The 27,608-nt window shown below is 35.7% G+C and overlaps 3 protein-coding genes across 3 annotated transcripts in view; 2 read left to right on the top strand and 1 right to left on the bottom strand.

Moving 5' to 3' along the window:
* Window positions 1–2,658: 2,658 nt before the first annotated feature.
* LOC129951628 (cysteine protease ATG4B) lies at window positions 2,659–5,052 on the top strand. The gene is made up of 6 exons (XM_056063874.1): window positions 2,659–3,438; window positions 3,494–3,836; window positions 3,904–3,983; window positions 4,047–4,396; window positions 4,468–4,633; window positions 4,704–5,052. The coding sequence occupies exons 1-6, from the start codon at window positions 3,318–3,320 to the stop codon at window positions 4,793–4,795; spliced, it is 1,152 nt and encodes a 383-aa protein (XP_055919849.1). The 5' UTR covers window positions 2,659–3,317; the 3' UTR covers window positions 4,796–5,052.
* Window positions 5,053–9,605: 4,553 nt separating this feature from the next.
* Window positions 9,606–12,528, bottom strand: LOC129951084 (protein asteroid). Its single transcript, XM_056063094.1, has 2 exons — window positions 11,455–12,528; window positions 9,606–11,399 (listed from the first exon to the last, which is right to left on the bottom strand). The coding sequence occupies exons 1-2, from the start codon at window positions 12,418–12,420 to the stop codon at window positions 9,672–9,674; spliced, it is 2,694 nt and encodes an 897-aa protein (XP_055919069.1). The 5' UTR covers window positions 12,421–12,528; the 3' UTR covers window positions 9,606–9,671.
* A 5,311-nt stretch (window positions 12,529–17,839) lies between these two features.
* The window catches only part of LOC129952832 (protein Star), a 90,828-nt gene continuing 81,059 nt past the window's right edge, over window positions 17,840–27,608 (top strand). Inside the window, exon 1 of the mRNA XM_056065683.1 lies at window positions 17,840–19,123. The gene's annotated coding sequence lies outside the window, so the exon portion shown is untranslated. The remainder of the gene's footprint in view (window positions 19,124–27,608) is intronic.

Below are 27,608 nucleotides of genomic sequence, written 5' to 3'. Positions count from 1 at the left end.
GTCACTTAGCAATTTTTAGATGGAAAGTAGACCCTCAAACAAAATCCAGGTTCAAGGTCTTGGGACGTGTAAAATATTGAAAATATAAAACAGTAAGCCGTACAGTAAAATCAATTATATGTGACGTCCTTAAGTTTAATCTATAAGTCTTTATAACAACTGCCATGTTCTATTTGACATAATAGATTGTTTTGCTTTAATTGATCTGACAAGTTTTTTTCACGGTTCTTTAATTGGATACAGATTATACCAACCCTCTTTTGAAGATTAAGCGACAAAAAGCCTCCCTTTTCAGTTAAAAAACAATTTCCTGGATATGCAAATTACATGCTCCAAATTAAGAAAAAACAGTAGGCAAAAATGTTATTAATGTAATTTTGTTTAAATCTTGACAGATCGATTTCAATACGAAATAAACAGAACATGATCCTGAGTGTAAATTAATTAGATTGGTAAACCTACATTACCATTCATTTGTTTGTATAGTGGGAGGCTTGTGTTCCACGAGCTTTATAGAGGGTGTTTGCGTATCTTAAAACTACTCTTGTTTCTTGTCCAGCTTCATTTGTTATTTAGAATTTATTTATATGTCTAAATTATAAATGGAAATTTTCAAAGATAAGAATAATACTAAGAGGTTTATTAGTTTGTAAAATGAGTTAATATCGAATCTGTGGAAAGTGAACGGTTGACACTTATGGGCGTGGTATTTGTGGTTAAATGACTAGGAATTAATTTTAATGTCTAATAAGTTCAAGTTCTTTTATTTATTTTTTTTAACAACTTAGACTACATAAATTACATAAATATTTGTATGATAGGAGTATATTATTACCTTTTGCAGGTTGGGTAACTTCTTAAACAAAAAAATAAGTTGTCGTATAGTTAATCAATAATGTTAATTGATATGATTTATTTATGAGAATATGTTTCCACGTGCCAAGAAAAACTATCGTGCACGAAATAACCTTTTAAGTTACTCAGAGAATTTTTGTTTACTAGGAAAAAATTAGTTTGAAATTATGAATATGTAATTCAGTGAGCTTAACACGAGCACACTGAGCTCAGAATTCATATATGTATGTACATCTGAATTTTTGAAGTTAGATGACCTTAAATAACATTTAAATTAAGAAGATAACTGTCAGATGTTGTAAGCAAATTGCTAAAAATGTTTTACAATCGTTTGAACCTACAATTTCGTCTGCAAGTATGCCACAAATGTCATTGTTAGACTTAAAACATGTCAGATCCGCGAATTACTAAAGTTTTTTTTGTCGTAAAAATAAATCATCTGTGTACACGCCAAATTGAATCAGATAACCTTCTTATTATGAAAACGTAAGGCTTTGGAACAAAAATTCGCCAACCTGCAATAAATGCTATATGGGATGGGCTGACAACAAATTAAATATAGTCCGAACTTAGCCTTAGTTGATTCTCAACTGAATTTTCAGGTGACATTTTATACATTAATTGACACTCATACATGATTTGCGCTAAACGTTAACAAATTTTCGATTACGTCTTTGAGCTTGGATGGACCTTCACAATTGAACGTAAAATAAATGAATATGGGTTAAGAACTTTTAGAAACCCTTACTAGACTACAAAAATATAGACAACAACAAATATAGTTAGCGTTGTTGATATGATTGACACTAAAAGAACACGTACAAAAACTACATATATTGGCTAGTGAGAAGGTGACTTATAACTTCAAAGTTTTAAGTCAGACCTTAAATTTGAATTGTACCTTCAGAACATCTTCCGTTAATTTTGCTTAGGAATATGTTTTAACTTCCGTAAAGTTCCAAAATGTAAACTAGTCTATATTCATATTCATTTTGATATTCAAAAAGTGATTAAAAAGTAAGCCAGATAAAATATTGAGTTGTCAAAATGTGAACAACGCCATTATACTAAAATAGTTACGAGAATGTAAGGATATTTATATTTTTCTTTATTACTTCGATTTCCTTTCTTCGTTTAGTTTTAAATTGGTAAAATACGTATGATAAATCAACCTTTTCTGAAAAAAATGTTACCATGCAATTTTTGACAGTTCATTTCTGGGAAGATAAATTTGGATAAAATGGAAAATAAAAATTGAATTTTTATGATCAGTAAGAACTTCGCAAATCTTGATTTTTCTGCAAATCTTCCACCAAAGAACTAATAAAATAATTCATACATTTCAATAATTGACAGCCGTCAGTTCAGAAATCGTATTTTACTAAGTAATTAATAAATAATCCTTTAAGTACCTACTAGATTTTCGCCAAGGCAGACACCATTTTGAACAAAATATTTTAAGCAGTCAGAGATATATTTAATAAATCCTGTCTCTTTTTATCTCGATTTATTTTGTAGTATTTTTGAAAACAAAATCGTCAAAAAACTTTCTATTTTAAGCCCTTGGTGTGGCCTTTAAAAATAACCCAACTCCATATTCACACTGCGATTCCACCCTTAAACTTCTAAACCAAACACACCCAACTTCGCTTTATTTATTTCACCAACAATCTTCAACTAATATCAACCAAAAACAACAACAAAAACCTGTTTATGTCATTTCCTCGACCTTTTTGTTTTGACATTTGGCTGTGCGTTTATATTTTTGCTTCCGTTTATTTTCATCATTCGTCATGTCATTGGTCTATTTCTTCATTATTTGATATTTGATTACGTACATTTTATTATTTTCTCTTCTCGGTCTCATTCGTGTTTTTTTCCATTTCTCCTATTCTCTTATCCATTCGACTTTTGCCATTGTTTTTATTACTCAAAGAGGCGACACACAAGAAGAAAAAAGTAAAGATTTTGATAAAAAGAAGAAAACGCCATTCAGTAATAAAATTCAGTTCAAGAACACCCAAGAAATACGTCGTCGTCTTTTGTTTGATTCCTTCTCCCAGTTTCGACTAAATCTAAAATTGAAAGTAAATTGGCCAGAAAAGACGACGAACCAGATAATGTGAAGGTCGCCTCCCACACTCGACACAAAAAGAAAACCAAGCAAGGAAGGAAAAACACCAAACAGAAACACATCTTGACGAAAATAATAATATCTCCTTTTCAACCTGTCTGCGAATCTGGAAGCACTTCTACACTCCATCTCGATCTGCATCCCTTCGTCGTCGTTGTTGTCGTCGTTGGGCGTTTGGGTAGGATTGCTGGTTGCAGTAATTATCATCGTAATCTTCGTCGTGGCTCTAGATTTGTACAGGAATCGTAATCTGCCATCGCCGTTGCGATTTTATTGCATCGCAAAGATCGATCGACTGTACGAGTTCTATACCAATGTTTCCAAGACGATGGACAATGTATTCGTCACGTATTTAGGCACAGACGGTGGTCTCTGCGCCGAGCCTGATGATATTCCCAAAACAAACACAACTGTCTGGGTTCTTGGAAAAAGTTACAATGCTATTCAGGGTAAGTTTTTGGGAAGGAATCAATCATAGTGACCTAAATAGTCCTTCTCTCTTAGAATTAGAACTAATCCGAAGGGACATACAGTCCAAGTTATGGTGCACCTATCGTCGGGGGTTCGTACCTCTGGGAGAGTGTCAACTCACCACGGACAAGGGATGGGGTTGCATGCTGCGTTGTGGCCAGATGGTCCTGGCACAGGCTTTGATTGACTTGCATCTGGGGCGGGACTGGTTCTGGACGCCAGAATGCTTTGACTCAACCTACTTGAAGATTGTGAATCGCTTTGAGGACTCGAGAAAGAGCTTCTTCTCGATTCACCAAATCGCCTTGATGGGCGATTCCGAAGATAAGAAAGTCGGACAATGGTTCGGACCGAATACTGTAGCACAGGTGTTAAAGTAAGTTGGGTTGAATTTAGGCTCTTAAAGGTGTGATTCCAAAGCCTTAATATTGATTTTATTGCAGGAAACTGGTTCGATATGACGATTGGTGTTCAATTGTCGTGCATGTAGCTTTGGACAACGTCGTAGTTACAGATGAAATATGTAAGAAAGCTTCTCCTATCTCTTTACCAAGTACTAAGTTTATTGTTTCCTTTCCTCAAATAGACTCACTCTGCCTTCAAAACGAAACCAATGACGACACCTGGAAGCCCTTGCTACTGATCATTCCTCTGCGTTTAGGATTAAACACCATCAATCCAATTTACGTGCCTGCCCTAAAGAAATGCTTTGAATTAGTCGGTAGCGTTGGAATGATTGGAGGCCGTCCCAATCAAGCCCTCTACTTTATTGGCTACGTTGACGATGAGGTGTTATTCTTAGATCCACACACAACACAACGCTCGGGAAGCGTTGGCAATAAAGGTTCGATTGACGAATCTGATTTAGATGAAACATACCATCAGAAGTATGCCGGACGAATTGATTTTCAAGCAATGGATCCATCATTAGCATTGGTAAGTTTTTATTTCTGGGATCCTCGACTGTGATTAAAAAATCATTAAACTGTTATTCTTTTTCTTTTTAGTGCTTCCTTTGCAAATCAAGAATCAGTTTCGAAATAATTATCGACAAACTGAAAACCGAGGTAATTACCTCGAGTAGTCAGCCATTGTTTGAAATCACAAAAGCCCGTTCACCCGAATGGAAATCTGCTGCTGTTGCAAGCGGCATCAACTGCACCAATCAAGAAGGTTTGATTTGTTTTTAATTCATTCAAAAGAATCACAAAATGATTTGAATTTTTTTTCTGTAATTTTGAAGGTTTTGAGGATCTTAACCATCTACGTGCTACTGGAGCAGCTACGAACAAAGAAGACGATGGATCAGATGAGGATTTTGAAATTATTTCGTAGTGTAATGGATAAAAAAGAACAAACAAAAATAAAACAAACTCCCTCATCTCTAAATCTCTAAAAAACAAAAATATTAAAAAACATATTTCGATTTCTACAACTTCGGATTACAATAATTTGCCTTTTACTTTATTTTTAAGAATAAAAAAGAAAAACATAAAATACAACTTCCTTTTTTTAAAAAATATATAAACAAAGAACAATACAATTTATAGGATAATTATTGAAAATAAAAATAATAAACTTGACTTAAATATCATTTTTGGTGTGTTGAGTTTTGGCAGTTATTTAAAAATACAAAAAATTGGGTTTTGACGAGTTTCAAACGATTGCAAGATGTCGGCCAAAGTATTTTCTGTCACTTTTGACAGATAAAATAAGGGGTTTACATGGTTGATAGAAAATTGCTTAAAACTTGTTTTTATGAGAACCCATTGGGCAGTTTCGGGACTTCAATTGCAGTCAACAGCATTCTTTGAACGTAAACTTTGACCAAGTCAGCTAGTTAGTTTTTCAAGTGTCATAAAATTCAAATTCAGAACTTTACTTCACAAACCTCTACTTTAAGTTAATAGTAAAAAAAAACTACCAAAAAACATTATTGTCTACAAAACACTCTTCAGGCAAGCTACAAGTTAATTATCATTTCTGTTGTAAAGAAATATTACTTATTTCTTTTCCAAATTGACAAGGAACTCTTTTACAAGAAGCATTAAATGAAGCTTTGCAGAAATTAATAAATCATAGAGTAATAAAGTTTAGCTTTCAGTTGAATGATAAAACAAGATCAACTGTCATTTTGGCACAAGTAGACTTGATTTGATAGTGAGAAAGATTTTTCTTGACTAACTTTCCAGCCAACTTTCCAATGAAGTTGCCTTAATTGGAAGGCAAATTTGTGTCAGCTGGCCAATCAGATACTAGAAACTTGCCTTACTTTCAAGTCCCTTATGTCGCCTGAACCTGCCCATTGTAACGGATAATCCTAGAACCGTCTTACTTGGGAGCAACTTTGGTGTTATTTTTATCAGACCGTGCTCAAGCTTTAGAGAAAGTTTATACCAAAAGGCTCAATGGATTGGGGATCATTTTTGAAGGAATGGATCCGATATTATTCAAAATTAAAAATAAGACAAAAGAGGAACAGGAAACAGGAACCCAATTGAAAAGATCAAAAACTTGACCAGAATCTCATCTATCATTTCAAATATGTGGACATTTTTATCGAAAAGACCATTTGTTTGGACTTCCTTTGATTAGGCCTTCCGAGTCAAAGTAACACATAAAATATTTATCTGTTCTCTGACAATGTCCTTACAAAAACGTCACTCTTGTATTTTTCATGAACAATGCTCGTTTTTTAAGTAACTAAAGCACGACGATAGGTAAGCGCATTTTAATCGCCTTAAACTCTTTTTTAACGGTAGTAGAAAAGAGGCATAATTCCAAAAAGGGAAACTGACAGATTTGTTTTTCAAATTTTTGTTTGCTTAACAGGTTTTGAATTCCTTAAGGCGACAATTTCAGGGAAAGACAGATCGTGGTAAGGTATTCCGCATTCATGTTGTACGGCTAAGTAACGAATCTCTGTACTTGACAGTATGGCTAATGTTGGGCTCAAAGGTAAACTGATGGACATTCCTAGAAGCGCGAGTATTACCTTTAAAATGTCTAAGGGGAAGAATGCAATGGAAAAAAGCGCAAACATTACACCTATGCTCAAGTAATCATTTTCAAAAGCACTTTTTTTGAACGATTTCCAAGAGGGTTAGTTAAGTTTCTAAAGCACCAGTTTAATATTGAGAGTTAAGCTCCAGTTTTGAAAATTGTTGCTAATCCAGAAGGACAGGAACATTTGTTGAATCGTCTCAGGTAATCCAAAGATCTTGTTGCGTTTTAAATGATATCGTGTATGTGATCGTTCGACGAAAGAATACCGAGATGTTCTGTTTCAATGATACAACTGTCCCCAAAACCATAATGCCACAAGAGAGGATTGGGTTTTGGAAGCATTAAATTTCATGTGGTTTTCTATTTCCCACTGTACCAAATTTAATGAACTTTTCATATTTTTTTTTGTTCTCGCATTCAAAGAAGAGTCTCCCTCTTAAGGCTGAAAACGAATATGAAAATCTAAGTTATATTGTCAACGAAACAATCAATTGAATTAGAAGTTACAGACAGAAGATCATTAATAAATAAAATGAGAAAGAGTTTCGGAGACAGTTTAGAGCCCTGAGGCACACCCGTATTTATTTTGTTCCCTCACAACTGGTGAAACATTACCGACCCAAATAACTCGTTGAACCTATTTTGCAGTTTGTTGTGTTATTGGGATGTACTCAGAATTCAAATAGTTAAAAATTAAATTTATACGGAAGCTTTCAATCATAAAATTTACACGAGCTCTTTTCAATTCTTCAACATTAGAAATGAATAGATAAGGAACAGGTGGAGTAGGATTTTGTTTGACCAAAGGGGACAGTATCAAACACAGCCCATATTCTACGGAGACTCGAGTTTTTAAAACCTAGTACAACCATATCCTTTTGGTGGATATCAGTTATAGAACGATTGGCTTAAGAATCGACTGCTACCACGAAAACCAACAGCGCTTATTTGGATGCGGCTTTGTCATTGGAGCCAGACTTAGGCAAGAAGTCTTAAGCTATGGGTGCATCAATGAGCGCCTCATGACCATACGCATCAAGGCTAAATTCGGCAACATTAGCACGATATGCGCGCCACGCCCCCACAGAAGAGAAAGACGTCAACACCAAAGATATGTTCTTCGAGCCTGTAGACAAAACATATGAACAGTGTCCTAGCTACGATATTAAAATAGTCCTGGGCGATTTTAATGCCATAAGCTAGGAAGGGAAGACATCTTTGGAATCCGGCAAAGGATTCAGGCTCATAGATTTTACTGCGGGCGAAACGTCATAATAGCCAGTAAGCGTTTTCCACACCTCAACATTCTCAAAGGAAGATCAATTTACCGTCAACCAGATTGACCATATTGCGATTTACGCCTGACACGTTCCAGCATCATGGATGTCCGAACTTCCCGAGGAGCTAACATCAACTCGGACCACTACCTCTTTGTAGCCAAGGTAGCACTTCGGGTTTCCTGACCCAAGGCAAAACAAGGAGGTGCTGGGAGAAGATACAACGACAAACGGCTACAATCGCCAGAGATCGCCAAATCCTTTTCCGACCGAATTACAAGTAACCACTCTCGAAGTTCTCTGCCACCAACACAATGTACCGAAAACTAGTGGCAACATTGCCAAGATGCAATCCGAGAACCCGCTTCTGATGTGCTGGGTTCCAAGCAGCCACCAACAAGGAACCTCTGGTTTGTTGAGGAATGTTGGCAAGCAAATGCAGCCAAACAACAGTCACTCCGGGCGACACTGCATAAAAGGACGAGAGCTGCTCATGAACTCTATGAGCAGAAGAGGCGAGAGGAACACCAACTTCTTAGAAGGAAAAAGAGAGGGCATAAGAAGCGTGCGGTCGAATATGTTGAGAGGTTTGAAAGCTAGAATGAAGTTCGAAAGGTTTATGAACAGGTGAAACGAAATTCACAGGTACATAACAGACTGTATAACGGCGACGACGTACCGAATGCCGCTGTCAGGCAGGATGATCCATTAAACATAGACGACGAAAGCCAAAAATCCCAACTTAGACGAAGTTAAGATTACCATATCTAAGCTGAAGGCTAATAAAGCCGCTGGAGCGGATGATAAGTTGGTTAGGTGCATGCACAAACTAATCTGCAAGATATGATCTGAAGAAAGCATGCCCGATGACTGGAACCTCAGTATTGTTTGCCCAATCCTGACAAAAAGGAGATCCTCTAAACTGCACTAACTATAGAGAAATCAGTCTTCTTAACATAGCGTATAAAATCTTCTCTGCCGTAATATGTGAACATATAAAGCCCATCGTCAACAACTTGATAGGTCCTTATCAGTGTGTTTTAGACCAGGAAAGTCCACAGCCGATCAAATATTCACATTACGGCAGATCCTGGAAAAAACCCAAGAGCACCAAATCGATACCCACCACCTTTTCATCGATTTCAAGGCTGCATATGACAGAATCTACAGGGACGAGATGTATGTAACTTTGAGGTTGTTAAGTACTTCGTCTACCTAGGCTCCGACCGAGTTAGGGACCGAGCTAGATGGAGAAGTTTGTGTATGTAAGTAAGGCTTAAGAATCTGGAATCTTTTAAATGAAACCTTTGAGTGCACATTCTTCCAATTATTTAGTATATTTCAAATTAGGGTAATACTATAGTTGGTGTGTGAAGGTCAAGGGGAAAGGATTCTAAGATCTTGCTGTTTATCTCTGTGGCTTATCCTATGCAATAAATGTGTTATGAATTTTTTAATTCCAGTCAGGTTTTTGTTTACTTCTTATTTACATGATTCCATTTATGCCAGAAACATGAACTTGCGAATATTAGAACTTTGTGAAATCGGTTTTGAATAAACAAGATGGGTGTTATGAATACCCGTGTAAGCTTACCCTTAATTTACATTTAAATTCGTTCATATATATTTCGCTTTGAATGCGTCCATTGTTCTGAAGAATGTTCAGAAAATGTTAATGTTTAGAATTTTAAACAAGTCCTTTTATGAACACTTACCACTTTTAAATTTAAATTAATGTATTATACATATTTATTAACATTGTTTGAATAAATTTAGAATTTCCATCTTTCTCAATGGCCGTGCTGTAGCACCACCAAAAAACAACCTACTTAAACACACAGAACAACGTCTAAACGGTCAACTAGTATGTACAAATAAACAAATTCAGTTCTTTTTATTTTTGTAAAAATATAATACAAATAAATCTTTCACTTTATTTCCAATAATGTACAGAATTGATTATTCACATCGTAAAATTCATCTTCCTCCTCCCCCTCCTCCGTTGATGCAGATTGCCACACTTCCGAATTAGAATCACCGGTTTCCTCAGTGGCTGCTGCCGCCACTGCTGCTGCCTCTGCAGCAGCCTTCTTTTTTGCCGCGGCTTTCCTCTTCTTCAAAACGTTCTTACTCAGAGCCAGTGTACTTGCAGCGATTTTATTCCCTTGCCATTCGGGTATGAATTGATTCAACCAATCAGCAAAGAATTCATACAAATCGAACATCATCGGTGAATAACGGAAGATGTGATGTTCGATGAAGTACTTGAGATCAATTCGTGATCTCAGCAATTCGTAGATATTATAGAGAAACACTCCACAGTAGGTCTGGGCCATTTTGGGACTTTCATAGAAATTCCCCAACAATCCATTGAGAGCGTGAAGATTAAACACCACCGATTGGAACTCGGCGAATCCGTGCAGAACCGTCGATGAGAAGTCGTCGTACTTCTTCTTGAAGATCTCCTGCATGTGGAAGTGTTTGAGGAGATTATCCTGCACCAGGAGGCAATCCTGCATCGATATGAACTTCATCCTTTCGATCACTGGTAGAGCTTTTACTTCCGGACGGAGTTCTTTGACTGTGCCTGTCTCTTGCTCCTTGGCTCGGATGAGTTGTTCCTTCTTGATGATGTTGCCAAAGCGCTTTTGGAAAGCCTTACAATCTCGAATGGGTTCTACTTTAGCGTCGACGGTCCTCAGCAGCACCAGGCAAATGAGAAGCGAGTGCAGATGAAGGAGATCTGCATGGGGAGTCTTTTGAATCCAAAAGACAATCGAAAGGAAATACATTCGAAGGTCTGATGGGAGTTTCTCGATTTCCTTGAACAGTTTGTCCGAATCCAGTTTCAGCTTCCTGAAAACCACACGAAACAGCTCTGGATCGGGTGTGACGGGATTAAATGCCACGTTGGTGGATTGTTCCAAGGGGTATCGAACTGTGTGTATATTTGTGACTCGGGTCACTCGGGTGAGATAGCGCAGATAGGGGACGGTGTCATCGCCATGGTCGCGAGCGGCTTGATAGTGTCGTTTCACACGTTTTGTCTTGAAGATCTTATCCTCTTCATCTCCGTCGACGCTGTGGAGTAAGTAGAAGATGTGCTTCAGAATTGGAATTCCAATTTCATTGCAGTCGTTGAAGGGAAAGTGCTCGATTTGAGGATTATTGATGTAGATTTGGAGATGACTCAGATCGACAAGGAAACGTGGCAGATGAGCCGGGTACAGACGGTCCCTGAACCATTGGGGTAAGAACGTATTGGGATCTGATTCATCATCATCCGAATCATCTTCGCCGTCACCGGAATTCTCTTCTCCTGATGATTCAGAGACAATAACCTCTAGATCCTCGTCTTTAGGTGCTTCGTCGTCGGTTTCCTTGGCCAACTTCTGGTCATCGAGAGTTTCTTCTGATTCTTCCTCTTCGAGTTCTTCCTCACCATCAACCTCCTCTTCTTCAGCATCCTCCTCCACTTCTTCATCGGATTCTTCTACATCTTCATCGGATCCTTCTGATTCATCGTTCTCGCTTTGACTGCTCTCTTCAAAGGCATCTTCATAGTGGTTCTTGAAGAACTCAAAAGAGGCACAACTCTCTGTAGTGTAGCCTTCTACGGCACCCTTCATTAGAGCGATAAGCTTGTTCCTTTGGGGCTGAAAGAGAGGATTACTAATTTTAGAAATGGAAATAGATAAAGTGTAAATGTACCTTCTTGAGAGTCCCGACGATCTTTTCCAGCGCCGAGTCGAGTGTCTCATGCTTCAGCCACTGGAGGATCTTTCTAATTCTCTTCTGAATCTTCGTCGTCCTCTTGCCCATTCCCTTTTGTTTCATTTGTGCAAAGAATGTCTTGAAAGCCGCCCTGTGGATGTAATCATTCCCAAGCAATGCTGCAAACAGAGGCAACTTTTCCCTGCTCAGGGAGCCTCGTTCAATCAGATTCTCAATCTTGTACATACAGCAATCCAGGTATTTGTAAGTCTTGCCAGTCTTTGGGGCATTTCTGTCCTCGGCGTCGACTTCAATGCCCTTAATGATTTTTTGAGATTTTGCCCTTTTCTCCATGTGCTTCACACTGGATTTTGTTAGTGTGGAATTCTCGTCACGAACACCTTTTTGACTGACCTTCTTTTTGTGCGCCTTCACCGTCAATGTGACCAGGGGGATATACTTCACGTTGTGGATGTAGAAATCAGAGTCGTAGCTGAGAACCGGACAGTTGAGTTTTCGACTTAGGGCTGCCAATTCGTCGTCAGCCTCGAACACGCATCGCATGACCGGAACCGCACAGTCATTCAGAGCATCGATGAAGACCTCTCGCATCATTAGAGGAAAGATGTTCTGCGAGTTGACGGGGTCGATTTTCTTGATCACCGAGATCTTGCCACGCAGCCGTTGCCAAACAGTTCGTAGTTTCTTCTTTTCGTAGCCACCGTCCATGAGGACATAGGGACGGATGTTGCATTCGCTGAGGACATGGAAGAATTCAATAACTGTCCGATAGAAGGCGTCGTAGTCCCCGCCAAAAGCTGAGTTCCTCCCAGCGGCATCTTTGTACAAATTACAGGCCAAATTATCGCCATCAATGACCAAGTTGCAGTCGTGTAATTCGAAGGGTTTTAGGTAGAGTTCGGCGTTTCGGGCGATGAAACTTGTTAGTCCTCGAACACCCATCTTAAGGGGATTTATTAAAATGAGGTAATTATTGAAACTCTTTGATTTTCTTCTTTTCCGCACGGAATTTGTTATGAAACTTAATAAAAATAAATCCACATGTGGGGTTGAATTTTATCAACTGTCAAAAAAACTCTTTGATTTTCTTCTTTTCCGCACGGAATTTGTTATGAAACTTTATAAAAACAAATCCACATGTGGGGTTGAATTTTATCAACTGTCAAAATTGTGGTGGTTGTCTTGAATAAGTTATTGGAAATAATATTGGAAGTCATTACTAGACATCTCTATGAGCAGAAAATGAGTGGTAGGTAAGGTAGTGCATTATCTTAAGAAAAATTAAATAAGGGTTTGAAGGCATTAACCATTTTTTGAGAGAAGTAAAAACGTTTTTATTTTTCTGAATCCGCAGATACGTAATGATATAAGACGAGGTTGTAACAGTAAGTATCACGTGTGAATGTAAAAATATCTTAAGGGGTATTTGCACAGAAATATTTTTGAAATAAATTTTGCATTATTATTATTTGGGATATAATTGCGTGAAATTTTTTGTTTAAATATGATTTACGGCATATGTTTGGATAAGGGTAAGGGTCCATAATATCACTACTTTTTTTAAAATCTGGCTTGAATATTGGCTATCGAACCAATAGCTTATCATATGGCCAAAAAAAAAGTAATCGAGGCGAGATTTTTTTAACATTTCATAACTTCTCAAACTTTGAATTTTTAAAAATTTCAAGAGAAAAAAAAAGATGAAATGTCAAAATAAGTAACCTCGAAACATGTCATATCAATATGAACACCGAAGATCTTCAAAAGTTGTATAAATCTGGTCTACATATATACGTCAGCGATGGAGAGATGTAAAGGTAGTTTTCAATCCCAAGAAGGACAAATGCTCGCATGTCAACCCTAAAGATCTAAGACCTATTATAGCCTATCATAATTCATTCTCTGGAACGATTGATTGATATCTATGGACGTAAAAGTATTGATAAGAGACTATGGATGTCTCAGCATGCTTACTGCAAAGGGAAATGGTGGCCTCCCTGGATATTGAGGGCGCTTTCAACAACGTTGACACATCCGCTATCACTTCTGCTATGACGACCCTAAACGTCAAATACTCAATCTGTGAGTTGTTTAATCTAATACTAAAAAGCAGGATCATCAACTCTAAGATGGGGGTTGCATATGCCGATGATGTTGCTATCCCCGTCACAGGAGAGCATCCTAATACACTGAAAGACCTCCTCCAAAACGCACTCAATATGCTCATTAGATGGGCTGATCACTGCGGGCTTAGTATTAATCCTCAAAAAACAGACCTCGTCCTTTTTACACGGAAATACAAGATCCCAGTAATCGTACCTCCTTCAATAAATGCAGTATGGTAGACTGCACTGGAAAAAGTCACACACTACAACAAACTCAGCAGAGTCCAACGCACTGCATGTCTCTGCATAAGCGGGGCATTGAAAACCACACCCTCAGCAGCGTTAGACACTCTCCTCCATCTGACACCCCTCGACATCTTCAGTACACAAGTGGCAGTGAGTGCAGCTATAAGACTCAACGCCTCATCTCAAAGGACTAACAGCAATGTGGGGCACTCCATCATTTTTAACCTCCTTGGTTCTATACCAAAGTACACAGACTACACTATTCCTACACACCTATTTGGAAAAGTTCCAGGTATCCATTCCATCCAGAGATGAACGGGGAGACAAAAACTCCTGGATGACAAAAGCATCCACTTTTATACAAATGGATCCAAGACAAAGCAGGAAGTTGGTAGTGGTGTGTACTCAGAAAAGCTGAATCTAAGCATCTCATTCCACCTCAACCAAGAGGTTCTCTCCTGGCTAAGAAAAAACGTGATATCAACTTCTGATATCCGCATCTTCTCTAACAGTCAGGCTGCTATTAAATTTCTTGACGCTGCTCAACCAAGTCTCCAACCGCCCTTGACTGTCGGTCGCCTCTTATGGAGATGGCGCATCAATTTAACATTCACCTATGTTGGGTGCCAGGCCACAGGGACATCACGGGAACTTGTAGAGCCGATGAACTCGCTAAAAATGGAACCGTCATACCTATTTCACCTGAAAGGGAGGTATACCGATAGCCAGTGACGGTGCGTCAATAAGACGTTTTAGACAGTGTCTACCCTCCAGATTTGAAACAATACTTTACTCTCTACAGTACCTAAATACATATGTAACTTTAAAAATGATATGCATGGAAAAAAAACAAAAATTTGTACCTAATTATTCTAATTCTTATTTTGATTTCATTAAGAATAATATTTCCTATCCCATAGTACCTACTTCTTGTCATTTTTTGTCTAACCCATTTATATGTGTATATCTAAAATCTACATTCACACCTATTTCTACTTTTATTTATCAATACCTCACATATACCAACATCATGCTATGCTATCGATGGATAGCTTGGCTCTACGTCTACATATATGACTGACTTCTATTAACGAACCTCCCGAACGAGCGCCGAATACCGAAAGTACGAATGGCACGACACGAGTAAAGACGAAGACAGTGTCTTTCATTCCCATTAAAGTTATATAAAGGGAAAAAGGTTAGCTTCATTCCCAAAAACTAATTTTATATGGAAGCTAGTAGACATAAGTGAATCTGTCTAATCGCTTGTTTGTTTTGAAAGTAAATTCTTTATTCGAATTTTTCATGAAGAGAACGAGTGTCAGCAGGAGCAGCACAGTGAATGTGATCAACGCCGCACGCAGCGGCATGCAGCGGCAGCAGGCAAGTGTTACCACTTCTCAAAAAAAAGTGGAAGTAGATTTTAGGAAAAAAGTGAAGTAGATTGAGAAAAATGGAAGTAGATTTCAAAAATTAACTTTTTCTTAATTATTCTACATATTTTTAAATTATATTATTTCAATAAAAAATAGAAAAAAAAATTAATTATTTAAGGCTTCATATCATATACTTCAAGATGTTAATGTAACATTTCTTAAATTAAATCTTGGTTGTTAGCAACTAAAAAGCAAAGATTGGGCTAGTGTTGGTCATATCAAATGACTTTAGGATGTTTTTATTGCAAAGGACGAGTTCTTCAAGAAATAGTTATTGGAATCGTAATACAATTTTAGTACATCAACAAACCTTTTATATTTGTTTTTAGACAACTTGAAAATAGCTTTTGATATTGAAAACAAACAATCAAATCCAAAATAAGACTAGGGCATAACTTAAAACTGTAACAAACAAAAAAATAAAATGCACGACTGGTTTGCATGAACTCGCTCATGTATTCAAAAATATCTGTCTAAAACTATTTCCTGTATTAAATTAAAATGTACCTGCAAAAAAGTTTGTTTTCAAAAATGTAAATGCCATTTGATTTCTCAAGAAAAAATATAATTTTTTTAAACTTGCGTTTGAAAATAGTTTTTGAATTTTAGTTTAAAAATATTTTTGGAATATAATTTTGAACTTATTATTAGACGACTGGCATTTCAATTTTGTAAAAAATGATAACCCATTTTCAAGAAATCAAATTTCGAAAAAAAATAATATTTGTTTTTAAATTAAAAATAAAAACCAATGATATTTTTGGCAGAAAAAAAAGTTTAGTTCTTGAGAAAACTTAAAAACAAAATAACGGTTCTAGCTGGGATAATATATGATCAATATAAAAATATATAAAGGCTATATTTTTATATTGAAAAAAGCTAAACTAAGAACACAAATTTTAGCAAGAATTTAAAAAAATCTATCGGTTTGTTTTCGAATTATCGATATTGAGCTTTGTCGGAAGAGGTTGCGTCTTACATGTGAATTAAATTATTTTCATTTCATTCTGATATTGAACTCTGACAGGACAAGTTAAGGTTGTAAATTTTTGAGATTGCCAACCTGTATTGCGTAAATCAATACATATTTGTAAAATGGATTTTTCAGGAAATGATGATATTTTTGAGTATTTCTCAAATGATACAAATGTAAAGTTTTCAATGCTACCTATAGAAGATAAGATAACTATTAATTCATTATTACAATGCGAAATAATGAATCAAAATTTGTGTCTACCCAGTCAAATGAACTGCCGCACGTCACTGCCGATAGCTACATGTAAACTCGTGCTAAAAGAAACAGCTTTTGCGAAAGCAAACTCTAGGTGGCACAATTTGCCAACATGCGCAGCCACGAACCTCATATGCCCTTTACTGGACCTAAAGCGCTCTAAAGAGTTGTTATCTCAAAGCAGACTTTATATTAGCTCCCTAATAGGTGTCCTAATGGGACATTCTCTTATAGGTAGACACGCAACACGACTTGGTGTATCCTCAAATCTTTCACTAAGACGCAAACTTTATCTTGGGGACTACTCTTTTGATAATCCCATTGAACTAGCTAAAAGGGATATCAAATATCTTCTTCGCTTTATAAAAAGCTCAAAATGGTTTGACTAGTAAGAAGTAATTCTCTAGATTCATGTGGTATCACAATGGGCCTTTTCTTTTGGCCTAAGTGTGTGGATTCTACATCCGCAGCCACGTTAACTTAACCTATGAAAACCGAATAACTTATAAGTTTATTTTGACAATTTTAACATCAGTTCCATTTTGACAGCTTTTCAATTTGTTTGCTATTTTTTTGCATGTGATAATATAAATATTAGTTAAAAGAAAAAGACGTGTAAAACAATCCAAAGCGTAACTTTCATATTGATTTTCAAACAAAAAAATAAACTAGGTAAACAAGATAAATGTATCTCTGCAAAAACAAACTGTCAAAGTTTTCATTCGAAGTCTGTTTTTAGGGATGAGACAAATGTATTTCTAGAAATTGAGTCGCCAACCTTGATAAACTCAAAATTGTGATATCTGAATCTAATATTTTCACCTAGTTTAAAATTTCACTGAAGAAACAAATTAAAACGAAATTTTATTTATATGATTCCACAATTAGAAATTTCTTAGTAAAAAATAAGTGCTTTTTCTTTAAAAAGTGTATCATTCGCTTAATTTGTTGACACTCCTAATCCAAATTTGACACCAACAAACCTCTGAAATAAAATTCAAAAGTTCATATTTTTATAAGATTTCTAAGAATTTTCTCAATCAGATTGGCACATGAAGAAAATTAATAGAATTCACTATATATTCTCACTTAGGAGTCAAATTAACTTAGTTATTTGACATCCAAATGATTTTTTATTTAGAAATTTGTCTAAATTTTGATGACAAATTAACCATTAAAATAATTGACACTACCTTATCCACATTACTACCCTACCACCTTCAACTTCATCATTAATATAATCGCACCTTAAAAATATTTCCAGCCAAACTTCAAAAGTCACACATCAGCAACAACAAATGAAAAATAACCATTCCCCTTTCCAGTGTCATTTTGCTTGTTGGCTGGTTCACCGTTTTCTTCATTCGTTGTCATCGTTCTCACTCATCTCTCGTTGTCGTTCGTTTGTCAAAAACCAAATTCCCAAAAGTCCACCATTTGTATAGCGTTCACCTTTCATGCAGCGCAGCACCATTTATTTTTTATTTCGTTGGATTATAAATTCATTTATAATAAATGCAAAGACTTATTCGAACAATTTTTCAATTAAAATAAATAAATTAAATTCCGCGTTCAAAACAATAAAACAACAACCAAACAGTTAAATAAAAACGAAACATTTTGCAACATAAGAAAGAAATCTGTGAAGTTTGTTAAAAAAAGAAGTTGGAGAACTTTTGTGTGTGTTTTTGTATTCTTTTGCCGCCGATCCTTCATCTTGATTATTTCTCTTCTTGATTTTCAGCTTTTTCGAGCGTTTAAAGTGCGTGTATTTTGTATTTTGGAAGAAAAGAAAAAAAAAGAAACGAACCACAAAACGACGACTACACAAAAGAACAAACAGAAATTTATAAAAATCCAAAAAGAAGAAGAAAATTGTTATAAATGTTTCAATAAAAACACCAAAAGTTTCTTAGTTAAGTTAAGTTTAGTTGAGTTTTTGAGTGGATTTCCTCGTGTGCCTTAAAATCATCATCATATTTTGTGAGTGAACAAAAATATTAAAGAAATATCGAATTACCATTCCCCTTGCCGCGCGCAACCAACGAACCACTCCGACCGGACGACGACCACGACGTCGACGACGAAAAATAAAGAAAAACAACACAAATCTTCAACAAAAGTGCATTAATCTTCACGAAAGAAGCAACACAAATATTAAAATTAAATTAAAATTGAAAATGTTTATGTTTTCCTTTCTCGACGCATACAAAATAAAATATTATTTATAAAAAATAATATAAGAATTCAGTGAAAAGTGTATTTTCCATTCTTTTTTGTTGCTGTCTTATTTCCTTTGGTTTTTCCTCTTCTCTTGTTCGAAGTCGTCTTCACATAAAATTCTGCTGATCTATGTTGTGCAAGTGAATTTATTTATTTTTTATTTGTTATATTTTCCATCAATTTTTGGAATTATTCACACATCAACAAAGTCTCTCGATGAGAAGTGCTTCTTTAAAAAAATAAGTTTGAATAAAATAAAATAATAAAAAGTGGAAGCCCACGAAACGACACAACGAGGCACGCATCGGAGCCCCAGAGTCACAAAGTAGCAGCAGAAACAACACCACCATCGTCATCGTCATTACCATCATCATCTTGATATTGGTCTTCTCATAATTGAAAAGGTAAATTTTTAAACAAAAAATTATTGAAAAGAATAAAAATTGAAGCTTCACACTCTAAATGGATGGCTGACTGGGTCTCATCACCTGGCAGCTGGATAAACAGCAGAAATGTTGGTTCAGTTCTTTAGGTTCGTTCTTATTATTTTTGTCGATATTAAGGGAACTTCTTTGGAAGAACAATCATCAAAATGGGAATGAAAAAAAGAAGCATGCAGATTGCTGGACAGTGGAAGTAGTGGAGTTAGGAGTAGTCTAGAGTCCCTACAACAAAGTGGTCGTTGTTCTTGATCGTGTTTTCCTTTCCTTCTCCTTGCATCGTTGGTTGAATAGGGGCATAATTTGCAATTATCCAATTGCCGCTCTGTTACTGCTGGTTCACTCACTAACCACTGCAAATCAACCACTGCTCTAGTTAGTGGTTGATTCCTAGGGGTTGCAGTAGTAAATCTGTGCGTTTGGATGAAAATATTGTACTGATGAAATTCCTAGAAATAAGATCACAGGGGTTCTTTCTTGTGGTCCTTTCACATTTAAATTAAATTGAATGAGTAAACCTACCTACCGAAAAAGAACGATCAAGGGGTGCTTTTGCTTCTCTCTTACGAGTTAAATAATAAACAAAAATCTTTGTTAAAACTTAAACGGATATTTATAAGATCCAGACGATTGAAAATATATCCAATTCACAACCCACAAGCTTTTTTCTTCTTAGATCTTTCTTTTGCAAAAACATGAAATTTCTTCTTCCTATAGGTACCTAGGTATAAACTTTATTTATTTTTTTTGTTTTGTTTTTATAAACAGACAAATTTTGTAGCAATTCGTCTTTTCTTTTTATAATTTTTCTTTTATAAATGATTCATTGATGATGGGCGTTTTTGTATTGATTGGAATGAAATGGATTTCTGTGAAAAGGGTAATGTTTCAATCAATTGCAAGAGAAATTGAGTGATTTACCGTACACCTACCCATAAGTTTAAATGAAATTTGTAACATAACGTAAATGATTCATAGACAGAGTGAAACCACTTTTATACAATTGAAAAGGCATTTTTCGAATTACTCATTGACCACAGCAAGAAATGGGAATTCTGAAAATTCGGGGTTTTAAAACAAAACTTTTAAAATGAAGCAAAAATCCAAAGCCTTATAAGAGTGTCTAAAAATGGCACTAAAATCAGTGAGATTTATTTTTGAAATAAAATAATAAATCTCTTCAGGATGTCTGTTAGTATGACTGTTAAGGCTTAAATAAAATAGATTTAAGGCCCAACTATAATAGGCATAAGCTAGCATATGCGCGCTTAAGTAAACGTGCGAATACAAAAAATCTCAATACGAGTGAACATAATGGAGTCTAACCTCGTTTCGTTCAATTTTTCTCAGTTTCGTTAGCTTAAGCAAACTTAAGCAAAAGCGATCGCATAAAGGCCCAACTATAATAGGCATAAGCAAACATAAGCTTATGTCAAAAATCCAACGATAATTCACTTAAGTTAGCGAAATTACTGCATAGCCATAATGCAATTTTGCTCACGTATCTAAATGTCAAATTTTACTTATGCGGGCGAGCAACTGGGATCGCTCTTGCTTAAGTGTGCTTAAGTTAACGAAACTGAGAAAAATTAAAAGAAACGGAGCTAGACTCCATTGTTCACTCGTATTGAGATTCTTTGTATTCTTTAACCGTGGTCGAGCTTAAGCCACTGTCAAAATCGAAGGAAAAGTTTTTAAAAGTCATTGTTAAAACAAAAAGTAACCATAACGGATTCTGGTTGCAAGCAAATGTCAAACTACAACTGTAAAAATTCAACTTTATAGCGTGAAGTTTTTTTTGATGGATCGTTTTTTTATGTTTTTCAAAAATGTTTTGCAAAATTGATTAATTTTAAATTGATTTGTTTCTTTTTATTTGTTAATAGCTAACGGTTCACTAGCTTAATTGAGAAGGTACAGAAATTATTAATAAGCGACACGCAACATATAAACCTGGACTTCATTTGAAATAAGTTTTAAATTTGACACGTACATAAGTTCGAGCCATTGCAATGTCACTCATGCACTTGTTAAATTTTGCGAAGTTAACGAATCTAAACGAAATTGAGTAAACACTATTTTTTCAGGGCGACTTTCCACTGCCGCAGCACGAATTTCCTTCTGTTTTTTTTTTACAGTTAGTTAGGGGTCTCATTAGAAAGAGTTTGTTTTTCTTGAAAGTAATCTCAAGCAATGTCCAACATCTTTTTGGAAATTTATAATTTATACTAAACGAATTGCTGCTGAAGTTCAACTTCAAGTGATAATAAAACTAGTGATCCGAAAATGATTGTAGATTTTTTTGGACAGTTTTTTGAAAGTATTTATAACTCTTCTAAGTCTTGATCAATAAATTATCAATACATTAATTCCTTGTCATCTATTTTTTATTGCTCTAGTATATCATTTGACTATATTGAAATTGAAGCTGCTTTGCTTAAACTTAAACCTAAAAAAACTTCAGATATATAGGATTGTTCTCTATATTGTTTTTCGTCATTGTGCAAGTTCTCTTTCTGTTCCGCTATTGCTTCTATTCAATGAATCTATTTCCTGAATGAGTGGAAAGTCTCTATCATCGATCCGATTTTTAAATCTGGATCAAAAAAACTTAGTAACGAACTATAGACCAATAACTAAGCTACCTGTTGTTCCAAAGCTTTTAGATAGCCTTGTTCAAGATAAATTTAAATCTATCATAAAGCAACATTTAAGTAAATATCAACATGGTTTTTGGAAAGGTAGGTCTACTAATTCTAATCTAGTAGAATTCATAAATTTTGTAATTAATACTCTGAACTATCGAAAACAAGTTCATGTGATTTATACAGACTTGTAAAACCCTTTAGTAGGGTTAATTAACACATTCAACCGCGTGTTGAAACTCTTGCTACGGTAATGGAAAGTTGCGCCTCTTTTATTTTTGTGAAGAAGAGTACTGAATTATTTTTTTGGAAACGCGTATTCCATATTAACATCAAGCAGGTTCAGACAACGTAAGGGACTGATTGGGCAGCTGCCAAAAAATTATCTTCCAATTTAGGCAACTTTAATGGAAAGTTGACTGGAAAGTTAGTCAAGAAAAAAAATTTCCTAACTATCAAGTCAAGTTTACTTCTATCAAAATGACAGTTGATAATGTTTTTTCATTCAACTGAAAGCTGAACTTTATCACTCTATGTTTTTTTTTATTTTCTACAAAACTTTTTTTAATGCTTTCTTTAAAATAAAATAAGTAATATATCTTTACAATACAAAATACAAATCGTTGTGGACTTGTAGCTTTCCTGAGGAGTACTTTGAAGACTGTAATTTTGTTGGTATTTTTTCTACTATAAACTTAAAGTAGAGATTTGCGAAGTAAGGTTCTGAATTTGAAATTCATGACGCTTGAAAAACTAACTAGTTACTTTGGTCAAAATGTACGTTCAAAGAATGAAGTTGACTGCAAATGAAGTCCCTTATGTTGGCTGAACCTGCTCATCGTCTGTGCAAAGTGTGTTCAGAAACACATCTAAGCACTAAGCTGTCACTTTTTGACATTCTTATAACTACTTTCCATTCTCTTGTTCAACAACAAAAAATTAAATACAAAACTTAAAAATGTAATTTAAACCAAACAAACATTCCATTTATTTTTTGAAGAATAAAAATGAGGGTTTTGTTTCGCATTTAACTCGGTCTGCTCAATTATTTTATTCAGAGCTTATGAAGCCCGCCTTGAACACGTTCAGGACGAACAAAAAAACGGCTCTGCTGTGAACTAAAATGACAAAAACGCCGAATGTTTAGAACACCAAAAGGAAAATACAAACAAATTTCCAGCTTACTATTTCCTATTCCTGGGCAAAACCCTAATTTTACTGAACTACTAAGCTACTAATGTGTGTTTTCTTTGATGCATGGTTTTCAATCTGGCAATACTTTTTTAGGAGTTATTCCTTTTGACAGTTATCACTTGATTTTTTTTTGGCCTGTTTATATTTCTGAGATCTCAGAGATTTTCATATTCTCAGAAATATAAATTAAATTTCTCATACAAATTTTTCACTTTTGCTTTAAAAAAAAACTTAGAATTTTTATGATTGGATTTCTCAAGAATTCTTTCTCTCACAATTCAATAAGGATAGAAAGAAATTCACACCTAATTTGATTGCTTTGTGAGAATGAATAGTGAATTGTGTTTTTATTTCATTGTCCAGCTCTGTCAATCCGTTAGAGTAAAATCAAAAATCATAGAAACACAAACTGGTCAATTCTTTATAGCAACATTTGCAAATCGTGCAAATTTATTAAATTAAATTAAATTAGGTGGTGCAACAGTCCATGAAGAACCAGGGCCTAATGACTTACAACTCTGAACCATTCCTGTGTGCAAGTAATGTTGTCAGAAATGGTAGGGACCTACAGTTTATATGCCGAATCTGAATGGCTAATTTTGAGAAAGCACTTTTTCATGACAAGAATTACTCTTGGAGGATTTGTCAATTCCTCGCAAGAGGCAGTACCCGTGAAAAAAGTCAGGTGGCACAGGTAGGGATTGAACCCAAGACCCCTTGCATGGCAGTCCAACGCACTAACCAACACGCTACGGGTAATACAAATTCATTACAAAAACACAAATTCGGTGCACTTAGGCGCATTTTTTTGTAATGGGCCTGAGGAGTTGCGATTTAAGACCGCTGGATTATTTAGCTAAATATTGGCCAAAACATTAAATAATGCTTTTTATTTATAACTTCTTTTATTAAGTCTCAAGCTTATTCAATTGATCTTCCTTTCGGCTCACATTGAAGGAAGTCTTATAGCAGATGAAAAACTTCGCAGCAAACTTCGACATTTCTAAGACTAACGATCGTTTGGAACTATTGTTCTTAGTTCCACTTTGAAAGCTCAAAACATGGAATTTAATTACTTTAATTGTTTTTCTTCCGAGAAAATTTTCAAAAGTATTCGTATTGGAGTTGATAATGATCTTATTCTCCATAAGGATCTTTTTGTTCAAGGAAGCGTGGAATTTAAAGCCGATCTTCATGTGGATACGATAAATAATAATAATAGTATTTATCGATACAGGATCTACCAAGGTGATCCTCAACACCGATGTTCTTGTGAAGAAACTCACCGTTCATAGAAATCTTGAGTTCGATTTCAATTCTATGCAAAATCGAATCAACGCAATACTTACCAAGCCCTGGAAAAATCTTCATGTTCTTGGAATTGCTTACTGGCCTTGGGGTGAAGATCAGTAAAGCTTAGATCTGCAGTATCTATTCGTTAAAGCTGTAAGACATTTAGATGATCAGGTTATAACGGGAAATGTGAAGCTTAGGAAACCTCTAATCAAAAATACACGTTAAAAAAAACCTTTTCATTAAAATAAAGATGCCAACTCGATAATTCGACAAGATTGAGAACAAATGTGTTTAACCACCAAATATATAAAATACCTGTGTCTTAACATAAATTTTTTCAAGACCTAAGCAAAGTTTTTCCGCACTTGAGATAGTGCTTCAATAGAAAAAATCGATGGAATCGATGTTGTCGTATATCTCATGAGTTGGTGTTTTTGACAGCTGTCACTTGATTTTTTGCCCAATTTATATTTCTGAGATCTTAGAGGTGTGGATTCTCGTTTCGTTCTCCGAACAGTACAGACGTCTGAATTTTTGTTCTATCTTTATTTATTGAATACATAAAAATTAATTAAATTTTTTACTCACAATGGAGGAAAGTGAGTTTCGTCCTCCCGATGAGCCTAAAGAACCACCAGATAAACGTTCTTTTGCGGATAAAATTAAATTACCTTCAAAAATGTTATCTGAGGCAGACAAACAAAAAATCATCGCTGCCGCTACCCAAGAATGGAATTCACCAATAAATTCCCATATACAGTCCATAAGTGAGAGCGAGATGGATACTGATGCGACTAACAACTTGCTTGATGGCAGACAACATGCACCAATTAATAATTGTGTAATTATTGGACACGACTCATTGAATTTAAATGTTCGTAATAAAATGAGCGCTGAATTAGGCAGTGCTGAAGTTCTCAAGAATCTTCTTGCTGGTGATAAGGAAAAGTTTACGATGGTAATGGCAAGAAAAAGGCGACAACATGCACCCATTGTTGACACAAAAAGGGTTGCAAGGGAAGTCGTTAACAACCACAATCGTTTTTCACCTTTCAATGTGATTGAAGACGAGGAAGACTCGCCAAAAGAAACCACTAACAATGCGGGCTCTAGCAACAGCAGCTCTAACATCATCAAAGGTAACAGCTCCAACTCCAGCAACATCAACCGAGGCGGTCACGGAAGCAGTAATATCCCAACAGCAGACTCGAACTCAACTCCAGCAAGATCAGAAGTATGGTGTCCACCCATCTTTACGAAGGGAGTTTCTTCCAAAACTATTTTGAATTTTATGGGTGAGTTTAATTACAATCAAAATGACGTTAAATTTATTGCAAATGGTTTCGGTAAACTTAAAATTATAGTTAGAAGAAGAACTTAAGAAATATAATGCCATTTTGAAAGGCATTTCAAATGATTTTTCTTCTGAAGAAATTCAGAAAGAATTTAACAAGATGGACCCTTCGTTGAGGGTGGTTGTTAAGAAATTTGAGACCAAATGGTCTAAGCAGAACGACGTTCCACTTGACCTCTTCCTTTGCGTTCTAGAGGACAGAGACAGCTTATTAAAAATCAAAAAAATTAATTTCTTACTTAGACATAGAATCAAATGGGATTCTGTCAAAAACTCGGACACGAAACAATGCTACCGTTGTCAAAGGTACGGCCATGTGGCACTGTACTGTAGTTTCCCGCCCAGATGTGTCAAATGTTTGATTAGCCATGAGCCCGGCCAGTGCAAACTTGGTCCAAAAACGGAAACATCAATCGCTTCATGCGTTAACTGTAAGTCGACGGGTCACCCGGCGAACTTTAAGGGATGCCCCAACCGAATCGCACTATTAAAAAAGAAAGATGCTTTGCTAGCTGAAGCAAAAAATAATAAACATGTTTTCAATCCAATTAACACCCTCCAGAGCAACGTAACCCTCTATGCAGATGCAGTTAGAGGTTTCAAAAGAGTTGAACAAACTCCAAAACAGTCGATCCCAATGCCCACGGATCTTTCCAACAATGATGTCTCAGACTTCATGGACGAGTCAGTTCGACTTTTTGGTTTACCAATATCTAACCTCATCTCTAAAATTAGAGGCTTTTGGCCAAACTACAAGAAAATGGATGAATCTCAAAAACCAGGTGCTTACCTGTGTTTTATCGCCTCCCTCTCCCCCATTTCACCATGAATTTCAACCTCATTACCTCCAATGTAAATTCCCTAACTAAAGAAAAAACAATAGAAATTGACCTCTTGTTAAAAGAGACCTCTCCCACAGCGCTTTTAATTCAAGAAACTTGTCTTAAAAAAGACTATGGTAAGTGTCCTTTTAATGACAAATACAATTTAATAAGAAATAATGATGGTCGAGGAACAGGAATTCTTCTCATGAATTCCATTCGTTTCTCCCAAAAATTGTACACCAATAGCTTGATTTCAACTACCATAGCCATAATTCCTCTAAACTCCGCAAACACTTCAAAAACATTGGCACTTGTTTCCATTTACGTCCCTTGTAATGCTGGTTCTTCCCTTCCCTCCGCGCTTGATAATATTGTCAACTCCCTAAATCAATTTGATCACATCATAATAGGTGGTGATTTTAACTCCCGTCACCCTCTTTGGGGGGACTCGACTACAAACCAGAATGGCTGTCTTCTGGCCAATTGGTTCCAGGACAACCATTTTCTTGATTTAGACTTAATCGTGGCCCCAGGCCCTACCCGTCCTGCATCGGGCTCCCATATCGATTTTTTCTTAATATCTTCCAATCTTAGATCTGACAATAATATTGCTTGCATCACTCTTGATGCCATCTCTGACCACTACTCGGTGTTCATGAGTTTGCAAATGATTCAAGATTCGACTCTCCAAGACTTGCCTAAGACTTTTAACAGTTTTCAAAATACCAATTGGTCGGCTTTTAATCGATCGCTTGAATCTGGTCTTTCAAATTTAAACATCCCAACCAATAAAAACCTTTCCAACTTAGAAATTGACTTTTTCATTGATAGAATCAGTGAAATTGTCTCCGATTGCATCAACCTCCACAGTAAAAAAGTTAATATACATAAAAATTGGTTTAACATCTCTTCATCCACCTTAAATTTATATAAAGTCCGTAAAATCTGGAAACTAAAACTAAAACGAATTTATCACCGCTTTGGAGATCGCAATAATCCGCTTTATACAGAACTATCCGCACGCATAAACTGCCTATCCAAAATAATTAAAGACCGGGTTCGAATAGAACTAAACGACCAATTTAGAACGAAGTTGAGTAACCTGAAACCTAACTCAAATGTTTTCAAGGTAATAG

This window comes from Eupeodes corollae, chromosome 3 (assembly GCF_945859685.1).
Source record: "Eupeodes corollae chromosome 3, idEupCoro1.1, whole genome shotgun sequence".
NCBI lineage: Eukaryota > Metazoa > Arthropoda > Insecta > Diptera > Syrphidae > Eupeodes > Eupeodes corollae.
The sequence above is the reverse complement of the archived record's forward strand: the minus strand, read 5'-3'. Positions and strand labels throughout refer to the sequence as shown.

Excerpts from the sequence above, each read along its gene's own strand:
- LOC129951628 (XM_056063874.1), top strand. The coding sequence starts at position 3,318 with ATGGACAATGTATTCGTCACGTATTTAGGCACAGACGGTGGTCTCTGC. Across the intron at positions 3,837-3,903 it reads ACTGTAGCACAGGTGTTAAA|GAAACTGGTTCGATATGACG; the intron begins GTAAGTTGGGTT and ends ATTTTATTGCAG. Across the intron at positions 4,397-4,467 it reads TGGATCCATCATTAGCATTG|TGCTTCCTTTGCAAATCAAG; the intron begins GTAAGTTTTTAT and ends TTTTCTTTTTAG.
- LOC129951084 (XM_056063094.1), bottom strand. The coding sequence starts at position 12,420 with ATGGGTGTTCGAGGACTAACAAGTTTCATCGCCCGAAACGCCGAACTC. Across the intron at positions 11,400-11,454 it reads TCGTCGGGACTCTCAAGAAG|CCCCAAAGGAACAAGCTTAT; the intron begins GTACATTTACAC and ends CCTCTCTTTCAG.